The sequence below is a fragment of the Macrotis lagotis genome, chromosome 8, assembly GCF_037893015.1.
Source record: "Macrotis lagotis isolate mMagLag1 chromosome 8, bilby.v1.9.chrom.fasta, whole genome shotgun sequence".
Classification (NCBI taxonomy): domain Eukaryota; kingdom Metazoa; phylum Chordata; class Mammalia; order Peramelemorphia; family Peramelidae; genus Macrotis; species Macrotis lagotis.
In genome coordinates this window covers 27,017,851-27,029,465 of record NC_133665.1, presented here as the reverse complement: position 1 = coordinate 27,029,465, position 11,615 = coordinate 27,017,851, and the positions used below count along the sequence as shown (strand labels likewise).

Below are 11,615 nucleotides of genomic sequence, written 5' to 3'. Positions count from 1 at the left end.
ATATCCATTATGGGAATGTCTTGGTTCCCAGGAACAAGTTTTTTTTTTTCCTGAGGGAGTTGGAGGAGTAGGGGGAAGGTGGGAGGGAGACCTGCCCTAACTGGCTACAAACGCCCCCACTTCCTGGGTCTGGGCCAGACCCCCCACAGCCTAGGCTTCCCAAAGTCTGGAGGGGAGGGGCCAGACAATCTGGAAGCGGATTTATGGAATGATCTATGAAAAACCATCACCCCCTTACTTTCCTCTTCCTCTCCCTATGATCTCTTCAGAGGTCAGCTCCAAATAAGCCCAAGTCTCTTGACCTTGGATTGACCAAGTTCAGTTGTTCAGTGAGGAATCCTGCTTTTTTGACCCCCATATTGAGGAAAGACAATGGCCACCACCTATTTTGCTAAAAACAGTTCTTCTCCCTCTCACACAAACCTTTCACCCTTGATACTGAAACAATACATGAGGAGTAGGGGACACAAGGACACCTTGAAGACCAGACTGTTCTTTTGATCTTTTCTCAAAGGCAAAAAGGGAAGTATCTGTGTAGACACAATTTACAAGGGGAACAACTAAGTCTAGATAGAAGAAAAGATTCCCTTATTGAAAAGAGAACAAGTCAGCCTTATGACTTCTCCCTTCTTGAGAGACTTCAAAAGCAAGGAGGGAAAAGATCTTCATATGGGCAGAGATGAGGAAAGATCCAATTAAATTTCATTTGACAAATGATTCAGAAATTACTGGAATGGTTTGGAAGGAATTCAGAAGAGCTGATGTGAGGATTCATGGTGAAGTAAGGCCAGAAGTTGGAAAGACCTGAATTCAAATCCTGTGTGAAATTGGGCAAGTTTTTAACTTCTGCCTCAGTTTTCTCATCTGCAAAACGAGAATAATATAGCAGCTACTTCCTAGGACTGTGAGTATAAACTAAGTTATTTATAAAGTAATTTGCAAATCCTAAAGCACTGTATAAATGGTAAATACTATAATAGGAATGACTATAGAAATACATGAGCTTTGGGTATGTAATTTGAATTAGAACAGGGACTAACTAGATAGGGAACAACATTCAAAGTTATTGGGAAGGGGTACCTCTCACTAAAACTTGGGTCATTTGTAGCTCACATTTTCATTTCCTGGAGATTCCTGGAATTTCCAATCCATACTCAAATTCTGCCTCCAAAGAGGATTCCACTAATATACAGTACTCTCCCTTATCCCTTTCCCTGAAGGTATATTCTAAAAGTCTAGAACAGGCTAAAACCTGTAGGAAAAGAAAAGTCCCTTTATGGTTTCCTCTCCTCATACTTCAATATGTTTCTGACAAGTAGCAAAATCACCTCCTCCAAAGGGAGCCCAAAAACAGTGAGACAGAATCACATGGCAAGAATTAGGAGTGGGGCAAACTGGTGACTTGGGGTCCACCAAGGGAATTCCACATGATGATGGCCAAGAATTAAAAAGTACTGTGAGGGAGGGCCTGGGAATTTTGGAACATGTGGGCAGCTGGGGAGGAGGTCGGGCTTCCCAGCAAGCAATGACAGATGGGAGACTTCCGTCCTTCCCATCAGACAGAGCCAGATCCAAGAACACCACCCCTGTGCTCCTCACGCCCAACCCCTCAGTCACAACTGTTAACTCAAGATCTGCTGGCCAGATGACCAGGTGAGTCAGTTTTTAGGTACCACCACCTCCAACCTCTTACTGGTGAGGACTCAAGAGAAACTCCAAGGAGTTTTCAGTCCCTCTTTTCCTAAGCCAGCTTCCCCCAGGGGTGGGAGGAGTACTATGAACTGCTTACTGCTCCTGTTGCCATGGCAACAGAGAAGGCAGCCCTTGATTTGCATGTATTTACATCTGCATAATTTCCTGGGCCCAGTCACACATTCTTATGAATGTAAATGGTTCTATCCCAACAGATAGGCTGCTTCTCCACCCTAAGGACACTGCAGTTAGAAATTCAGGCCCACTTCACCACCACCCTCAGATCCAGTTCTGAACCATCTTTCCCCCCTTATGAACTATATCTCCATCAGTAGACTAACTCACTTAGATTCCATCTTCCTGACTCAAGAATAAGGAAAAGATCCAGACTTGAGGAAAGAGTATCCCTAAAGTGGGTTATGAATTTCAGCACCACGGAAAGCAATGGGAAGGGTTGGCAGAAAGCCTAGTCTACCCCACTCCTCAAGGTGAGTCCAGAGTAGGAGAGAGAGAATATGGGGGAAGAAGCAGGGACAAGACACTGGAAGAGACTACACTGGAGGACTGAGCAAGAATACAACACAGAAGAAATTTAGTCTAATATTAAATCTTTTCAAGGCCCAAATGAAGTTATTTCTCCTTCAAGAAGTCTTTCTGCAGTGTTGCAGCCCACACCGACCACACCAGACTCTCCCACTCTCTCTTTCCCCAATCACTTGAGTCGAGTAATATATACCTTCATCCTGGAACACAAATCATCCTCTCCCAAGATCACCCATTTAGACTTTATTTTCCCATCACTCCTAGAAATCTTACCTCCCTAGGCTAAGATCTCAGAGGACATGAAGGCTGTCTTCTCATTTCTCTCAATCCCACAGGGTTTCCTTAGTACAGGGGTCTAGACAAACAGTAAGCAAGTATTTACAAGGACAGATTGAGAAATTAGGTGGAAAGGGCATTACACCTAGACAGAGCTGCCACCATGTGGCCAAATCCAGAACAACAAGTAAGACTCCGGCAGCCCTGCTGCTGCCCTGGGGCTGAGGTATGATGATCATTGGGAGGGAGGCTGCTTTCAGCACCCTTAGCTCACGGGCAGACATTGAAACACCAACTGCTAATCCCAGAACCAGATTTTGAGCAGGAGGGGACTTCAGAGGCCCAGCTGTCCAATCTATTCATTTTTACGGATGAGGAATTGAGGGCCACAAAAGCTAAATGACTTACCCAGGGTTATAGAGATAATGACCATAAGAAATGGGATTTAAAGGTCCTCTGACAATTGTTTTTAACACTATTCCACACAGCCCAATTCCACTCTGAGTAAAGCCCTCACCTCAGAACCCAACCCCACAAAACTGGGTGTCAGCTTCCATCTTCTTAAATTTACTGATTATAGTTTCCAAGGAACCACACATACAGTTCAAACTCTTTTGACATTCAAAATCCTCTACAGTATAGCCCCTGAACTCAACTTTCTAGCCTCATTTCCAACTGTACCCTTTATGCTACATGTATCCTTCTGTAATCTGGCCAGACCTCCTGTGTTTGGTACTAGTCCCTATAAGTTTCACTTATCTTTGGCCCAACTAAAATGTTTAACCCATCTCTTACTTTCTTCATGAAACTGGTCCTAACCAACCCAGCAATATTCAAATAGTTCCAGACACACTATCAGTTCCATAGTGTGTGTATATACTGAGACAGACAGGGACGTACACACGTACACACACACACACACACACACACACAGAGTTGGGCAGAGAAGGGTTTCATAAATGGTGTAAATGGAACTTTTATTACCAACTCATTTCCTTTCCAGGGGGAAAAACACCTTATATTTCCAGTCCAACGAATCTAATAGTGGCAAGAGATTAATAAAACTGGTGGTAACACTCTTGAGGGAGGAGAAGGGATACAAGGAGAAAGCTGAGAATGTCTTTGACAAAACACAAGAGCCTCAGAGTAACTATCAACATGGCTGTTCTTGAGTCATATGTTCATTTCCACCTGTTACTAGAGAGAAAACAGCAGTGTGGCAAGAGACTACAGCCATTGGACCAAAAAAAAAAAAGCAGTGATGGGGACCTCAGTATTGTCCCACTCTTCCTGGGGAGCACCTCAGAATCTGCTCCAGACCTCTTTCCACCAAGGGGGTCAGGGCCTCCTGGGGGTCTCTCCTCGGGCCCCACCTCCACCTCCCTGCCAATGCCCTGAGGCTCGGGACCCCCGCCTCTTAGGTTGAGGAGTATGTGGTGGAGTTCGGGGTAATGGTTGTCCCAGACCAGGAGGTGCACCTGGGGGCTGGTAGCCACCTTCATTGGGATCCAAAGGGTCCTTGCTGAGCAGAAGCCACACGGCTGGCACATGTCGGCGTACAGTAAGGGGGTCAAGACCAGCCTCTGGCACTACAGGAACCCAGGCATCCTCTGTTTGCTGGAAGTGCAGTTTGGTGAGCTGATGCAGGCCAGGCAGGCGGCGTTTCAGGATCTCTGCACAGGTCACAGCTTTCCCTGTGGCTCGGCCTGCACCAGTGAACACTATTTGCCGGGTGGATTCACTTTCAAGTCGGCCCAGTGCAAAACCCAAGAGGTTACGGATCTTGCTGCCATCCCGGACCCGCATTTCCAAGGTATCTGGAGGCAGACTTGGCACTGGGGGAACCAGTGGTTTCTCTACAGAGCTCGCCTTCTGGTAATTCTCCATGGCTGGACCTTCACTGTGCCTAAAGAAAGAGAAGTGAATGCATAGTACCCTAGGGCTAAGTCCAAAGCACCCCACACACACCCCCTCATTTCAGAAAGGAAGTACAGAATACCTAAGATAAAGGTTCTCTCCCTATAAGAACTGAGTAACCCTGAAGAAAGGAGCAATGTTTCCTCCCCAGTCCAGGATCTTCCTAAAGAAAAATCCACTGACTTTAACACAAAGGGCTAACAAAGAGTCACTGCCTTCTCAAGAACTTGCAATAGATAATATCCCAATACCTATCAAATTAGAGGCAGGGGTATTTAAAGCTTTCTGTAAAGGCAGCATGGTGTAACAGAGTGTTGGACTTGGAATCAAATACTGGCTCAGACACTTACTAGTTGTGTGACCTTGGACAATTCACTTAACCTGTTTGGGTTTAAGTTTCCTCCTATGTCAAAGAAGAATAATAGCACCTGCCTATGGGAAAAACACTCTGCAAACATTACAACACAATATAAATGCTATTATTAAAACAAAATAAAGGGCAAAAATTTTTTCAAAAAGAACTTAAAAAAATTAAGTTTAACTCCTCCCATTTCCTTTTTTTCTTTAGATGAAACATTTACTTTTTCAGTCACAAAATCTGCACAATATTGAAAAACTGTGAACTCAATATTGAAACTTGAAAGGAATTAGATGGGAGTCAAATACAGAGATGAAATGAACAAGACAAATGAGTAGGTCTCCTCCCTTTTTTTTTTTTTTTTTTAGATTTTTACAAGGCAATGGGGTTAAGTGGCTTGGCAAGGCCACACAGCTAGGTAAATATTAAGTGTCTGAGGCCAGATTTGAACTCAGGTACTCCTGACTCCAGGGCTGGTGCTCTATCCACTTGTGCCACCTCCTCCCATTTTTCTAAGCCAGGCAAACATATCTCTAATTTACCATAACTTTGTAATGAAGACACCAAGTGTGTAAACTTAGGTGAAGATCCTTAATGTCTGAACCTTAGTTTCCTCATCTACAAAATAGGGATAACATACTTGCCCATACATTCTCACAAGGTTGAAATGTCAAAGTGTTTTTTGGAAACCTTAGTGGCATAAGAAATACGAGCTGCTGACCGAGCTTAGCCCCAGAGAGATATGAGAAGGCACCTTTACCCTTTTTGCAGAGGAAAGGGAATACAGGAGCAGAACCCTGAACACAATGTCAACTTTTTAAAAAAAATGTGGGGTTATTTCTTTTTTTCTTTTCTATTGTAAGTGATAGCTTTCTTTGAAGGGGCAAGCAACACCAGTAATGTAGTAAAAAAAAAAAAGAAAGAAAAAGAAATATGGATTATTACCAAAACAATCACTTCTAAGTGAACAAAGTGACTTTGGTTCTGTAAAAGCTCATAAAATACTTATTCTATACTTATATATGCTGCATTATAATGTAGGTATTATATGTAACATAAATGCTAAACCATATTGTATCCAATACTGATATTTTGTTTTCTCTCCTTTACGTCCCCACCTGCCAAAGGAAGCTTTTCCGTGGGTCAGAAAGTGTACAAGTGTATCCAGACTTCTCAGCTGGTTCTCAGTGCTGCTCAGGCTAGGCAGGGCCCTGCCCACCGCGCCCACCTCTGCCACCCCAGGAAGCTGCTCGGGGCAGGGAGGGATGAGCGGGTCAGCGGCCTCCGGGGTGGCGGGGGCGCCGGGCGGGGATGGCACGAGGGAAGACCGGGGCAAAGGGGCAAGGAGCCGCAGGGGCGCGGCGGCCAGGGCCCAGCCCTGGAGTCGGGGGCCCTCCGACCGAGCTGTGCGGCCTTGGCACCCTATTACCTGGCAAGAAACCCTAAACGATGAAATACACGAAACGAGGGGCGCGGGGCCGCAGCCGCGCCCGCCCCCGCCCCCGCCCCCGCGTGGGCTCCACGTGTGCGGCTGCGCGGGCGGGGGAGGGGCCGCTGCCCCGCGCCGCCCGGCCGGCCCGCAGCCGGGGCCTCTCGAGCGCCTCTAGCCGGGGCCTGTGTCCGCCGGGCGGGCCGGGGCTTTGAGACCGGCCGCCCCGCCTCGCCCCGCCCCGCCTCGCCTCGCCCCGCGCCGCGGCGGCCCTCACCTCCGCCGCCTCCCCGCCGCCAGGGACCTCTCGAGCCGGGGAACCAAGATGGCCGGGCGGCGGGCCGGGGGCGCGCGCGGCGGCGGGCGGGGGCGCGCGCGGCGGCTCCGGGCCACGCCCCCGGCGAGGCCACGCCCCTCGGGGAAGCGGCCGCCAGGTGGCGACACAACACCGGCCCCGGGACTCCCGCCCGCGAGGCTCTCCTTTGTGTGGTGACGACTGAATGCCCGGCGCGCTCGGCACGTAGTAGGCGCCTAATCAATGCGCGTTGTACTCAACAGAATTGGGGGGGGGGGCCTCCCCTCTTCCAAAGCAGTCCAGCCCCTTCCTGGGCCTTATCATCGCTCCGGCCGGGAGGGCTTGAGACACGGGTGGGGGGGACCCGGACCTGCACCACCCGGGCATTTGGGGGGGGGCCTTGCACACGCACGTGGACAACGCCACGGACGCCTCAGAAATATCGCCTAATTCCATAAGATAGCTGCGGAGGGCCGAAGCGTGAAGAAGCGCCGGACGAGCCCCGCAGTCCCCTCCCCTGCCCTCTCCCACCAGCTCCAAGTTGGCATCACGCCGCGGCCTCAGCCAGCTCCCGGTCTACCACGCTGTCATTCGAGTATGAGCTTCTGGCAACAGCCAGATGTTGCTGTAAAGGAGGACTGGCCCACAGGGGGATCTGAATTCGAATCCACCCTCGGACACTTGGTACTTGCTAGTCTTGTGACCTTGGGCAAGTCCCTCAACCCCACTGCGCCCACAATTGGCAGGATCCTACCTACGCGACTCTCACGGCATCCCCTCGTTGCTAGGCCCTCCTCACCTTTCACCAAGATTACCGAATTATAATGATAGACCCAGTTTCCAGGTCTCCCTCCTCCAGTCCATCTTCTGCAGGGTTGCCAAATTATATTCCCTCAAGCACAGGATTAACCATTTCATTTGCTTTATTCGAGATGGTTCAGTGGTTCTCTGCTACCTCCAAAATATAGGAAAGTTATAACCCCATGAAAACTGAAAACAGATGAAGAATACAATGCATATAGAAAGATATATGATTGCCTAGCTGTGTGACCTTGGGCAAGTCATTTAACCCCATTGCCTTGAATTTTAAAAAAGTTAAAAAAAGAAAGATATTAGGAAGTTAAGGAAAGCAAGGATAGCAGAGCTCCTCAAACCCCCCCCTTTACAAATCTGATTCCAATCTATCTTTCCCAGAATAATTTTACATTACTCCCATATCCAGTCTATCCAAACTCCCAGGTCTGCTAACTTGATCCTCCCCATGCATGTCAAACTTTTCATCTCTAACTCCCTGCCTTCACAGGCAGACCCCATAAGAAGAATTTCACCACTATCTCCCCCCCAACCCCCCAATCTCTCTCCTTCCTCACCTCTGCTTCCTAGAATCCAGCTTCCTTCAGGGTTCAATTCAAAGTATCAGTTCCTTCACAAAGCCTTCCCCTGTTTCAGCAGTGCTTAATGTTCTCTCCCATAAAATATTTTGAGTTTACTTATCTGTGTATATGTTGTATGTTGTCATTCCCCTCACCAAAGAGATGTATTTTCCTTGAGGGGTCCTGCTTTATTTCTTTATCTCTAGATGTCTCACTGTGACAGGAACATTGTAAATGTTTAGTAAACAATATGAATCAAAAGTATGATTTTATTTCATATTTTGATTGTTTTACATTATTAATTTTTTTAAATGAAATTAATAATCCATATTTCCACTGTTGTCTCAGTCTGCCTAATCCTGAGTTTACCCAGATCACTCTTCCCTGCCAGGAAAGAAGTATTCCATTAATTCTAGCTTTGTCTTTTTTTGTTTGTTTGTTTTTTGCAAGGCAACGAATAGGGTTAAGGCCACACAGCTAGGTAATTAAGTGTCTGAGGCCAGATTTGAACTCAGGTCTTCCTGACTCCAGGGCCAGTGCTCTATCCACTGTGTCACCTAGCCACCCCTAGCTTGTCTTTCTTAATTAATTCTTGGCTTGTCTTTTTTAATCTGGTTTAACAACAATCACATCCTTGAGGTACCTAGATGTAAGCCAGCAAACAAGGGCACCAAGCCTGGATTCTGGAAGACCTCAGTTCAAATTCTACCTCAGATGCTTCCTAATTGTATGACCCTAGGAAAGTCATTTAATCTTTTGCCTCACTTTTTGCTCATCTGTAAAATGGGAATAATAACGCCACCTATCTGCCAAGATTGTTGTGAAGACCAAATGAGATAAAAATTGTAAACTGTTTCACACGGTAAAGCTTGACACATATTAACTACCATATAAATGTTATTGTGAAACACAGTTTAAAATTCCTGTTTGCCTTCCCTTCCCCCCCAATTAATCTAGATGTTCCCCAAGAGTAGAGATCATTATCTCCCAACACAAGAGTGGGAGCTTCCTGGGGGTAAGGATCAGATCAATTATCCTATAATGATTTGTTGCTGTTATCATTGGTGAAACATTCTGGTTGTTTCCAATTCTTCCTGATGCCATTTGGGATTTCCTTGACAAAATTACTGGAATGATTTACCATTTCCTTCTCCAGCTCATTTTACAGATAAGGAAACTGAGGCAAACAGGGTTAAAAGATTTGCCCAGTGTCACACAGCTAAAAAGTATCAAGGCCAACTTTGAACCAGGAAGGTGAATCTTCTTGACCCCAGGTTCAGCACGCTATCCAGTCCCATACAAAACAGAGGCTTTGTTCCCCAGGATTGTTTCTGATTGGACTGAAGAGTAGAAAGTTATGATTTTTAGAATCTCCCCAGTCAAGGAAAAGAATCTGATGAAATGTTCTCTGATTTTGAGATTAGGTGTGATTCTAATCATCTCTATTTTGTGAATAACTGATTTCACTCCCTTAAGAGTGAGGACCACAAGAAAATTGCAGCCAGAAAGGGTGGGTCATGGTGGCTCCTGTGGAATATATACTCCTCTTCTTCTGTTACAGCCCTCCAAATTCTCCTCTGCTCATTCCAGGTCAGTTCCCTCACTGTGCCAGGAAGATCCCATTTTTATTCTTACTTCTGAACTGATGATATTGCCCTTCTAGAGTACCCTCAATTATCCAATTCCTACTGTGCAGAGGAAGAAGATATTGCATAGACCTTGTGGAAATGCCACAATATATGAGGCAATGTAAGCCTTGTCCTCCAGAAGCTTATTCTTAGGAGAGGCAATTGCTCAAAGATCACAATACAATGTGTTCTAAGAGATTTTCATCAGGGGAAGAAGAAACTATTTCTGACTTGAGTGACTGGTGAGGTAGCTTTTGAAGAGTAAGTAGCACTTGAAGAATGGATAGTGTTTCAGCAGGCAGAGATAGGTGAGGATGGAGCACATTTTAAGTATATATAATGAAGTGAGATATGTACCAAGTAGGAAAACATTAGATATATTCAAGAAATGGTTAGTAATCAAGTTTGACAAGAACAGAGGTGGACAGTGAGAGATGAAGCTGGAAAGGAGGTTTGGAGTCATTGCTTGCTTGGTGGGCCTTGAATACCAGGCAAAAAATTTTGAAATGTATCATGGAGGGATAACACTGGAGGTTCTAGAGTAAGGATGTAATTTAATTAAAGTGGAAATTTCAAATGGTCAGTCTAGCAGGAGAGGGCAGAACCAGTTAATGTTCATCCTCCTTGTCACCAAAATATAAACATGAGAGCAGGGTTAAGAATGAGGATTAGACTTTCAATTTCATTGATCAGTGTATGTGTATCATAAACTCAAATAAATGAAAATGAATTTTGAGATTTCAAGGTCCTGGGTGAAATTATCCTATTCTGGGTTCCTACAGCATTTATTGTCAGCTCCTTAGTTTCAGTTCCTGACCAGACTGAACTCCATAGCATTCTATATTCCCTTTGCTGTTTCTCTTGCTCTGTACTCTCACCCCACACACACACACCCCCCTTAGCACTTTGTTGGGCACCAGCATGAAGCTATTGAGAAGAAATTGCTTTTTGTGGTTGGATTGTTGAAGTCATTTTGTTTCTCAGTCACAGTGTCAATAAAGTCATGGTGTCAATAAAGACACAATGTCAATAAAGGCAAGTTGTCTGACTGGGACACTAGGGGATGCAGCAAATCAGGGCTAGAGTTCTCTCCTCTTGTTCATTTGCCTTTGTTTTTTATTCCACCATTGCACATGTAAATGGCCCAGGAGTTCCCCAAGGCCAAGGACCCCATTTCCTCTCTGGTCCCCACACCCCAGGAGGCACTCAGACCTGTGATGACTGCTCCTCTAATTAGGTTAATGAGGTTACCTTCTATTTCTGACCTTTGGAAAGATTGAACAGATAAGATGTTTGAGACTAGATATGTTCCCCTTCTCCCTCGACCTCCAAAAGAACTACGGAATACTGGTCTATCTCCTTCCTCTGTGATTTCACAGCACTTGGGTGAGTTAGACCCTTGGGATCTTGACATGAGGTAATCCTTAATAGGAAAAGCCCCAGGTTTAGAATTAGAAGAGCTGGGGTCTGGTCACTTCTGCACTTATTCTGCGTGGTATCAGATAGGTCTCTTCACTTCTCTGACATTGTTTTCCCATCTGTAAAATGGGTATATGATGAATATACATAATAATCTTTTATATAGCACTCTTAAAGTTTGTTGTGTACTTTTTATATATTTTTTCACCTGATTCTCACAACAACCCTTTGAATGGGAATGCTGATTGTGATCAATTGAGATATTAGAGCCAGGAACAGGGGCTGGCTTCAGTATATACTGGTTCAGTTGAAAGATTGCTTCTCCCTTAAAGAGGAAAGAAAACCAAGGTTCAGGAACAGGAAAGTCTGACCAAATATCAAGAATTATACCTAGGGATACTGACTGAAATAATATTAGGCCAGCATTAGATTATAGCTAGTTTTGTGAAGGATAGAGTGCTGGGCCTAGAGTCAGAAAGACCTAAGTTCATATCCATCTTTTGACACTTTCCAGCTATGTGACTCTGGGCAAGTCACATAACCTCTGTCTCCTTAGTTTCTCAATCTGTAAAACAGGCATAACAATAGTAACTACCTCCCAGGGTTTGTTGTGAGGATCCAATGAGATAATTTTTGTAAATTAGCTTAGCATAGTATCTGACACATAATGGGTTCTATACAAATA

General features: G+C 45.4%; 1 protein-coding gene across 2 annotated transcripts; it reads right to left on the bottom strand.

Annotated features, from left to right (window-relative positions):
* Window positions 1-3,462: 3,462 nt before the first annotated feature.
* RPP25L (ribonuclease P/MRP subunit p25 like) lies at window positions 3,463-6,561 on the bottom strand. 2 transcript variants are annotated; one of them, XM_074196566.1, is made up of 2 exons: window positions 6,493-6,561; window positions 3,463-4,417 (listed from the first exon to the last, which is right to left on the bottom strand). In XM_074196566.1, the coding sequence occupies exon 2, from the start codon at window positions 4,396-4,398 to the stop codon at window positions 3,850-3,852; it is 549 nt and encodes a 182-aa protein (XP_074052667.1). In that variant the 5' UTR covers window positions 4,399-4,417; window positions 6,493-6,561; the 3' UTR covers window positions 3,463-3,849. The 2 variants fall into 2 exon arrangements, with proteins under 2 accessions (XP_074052667.1, XP_074052668.1); XM_074196567.1 differs by lacking the exon at window positions 6,493-6,561 and adding an exon at window positions 5,905-6,283.
* Window positions 6,562-11,615: the final 5,054 nt, after the last annotated feature.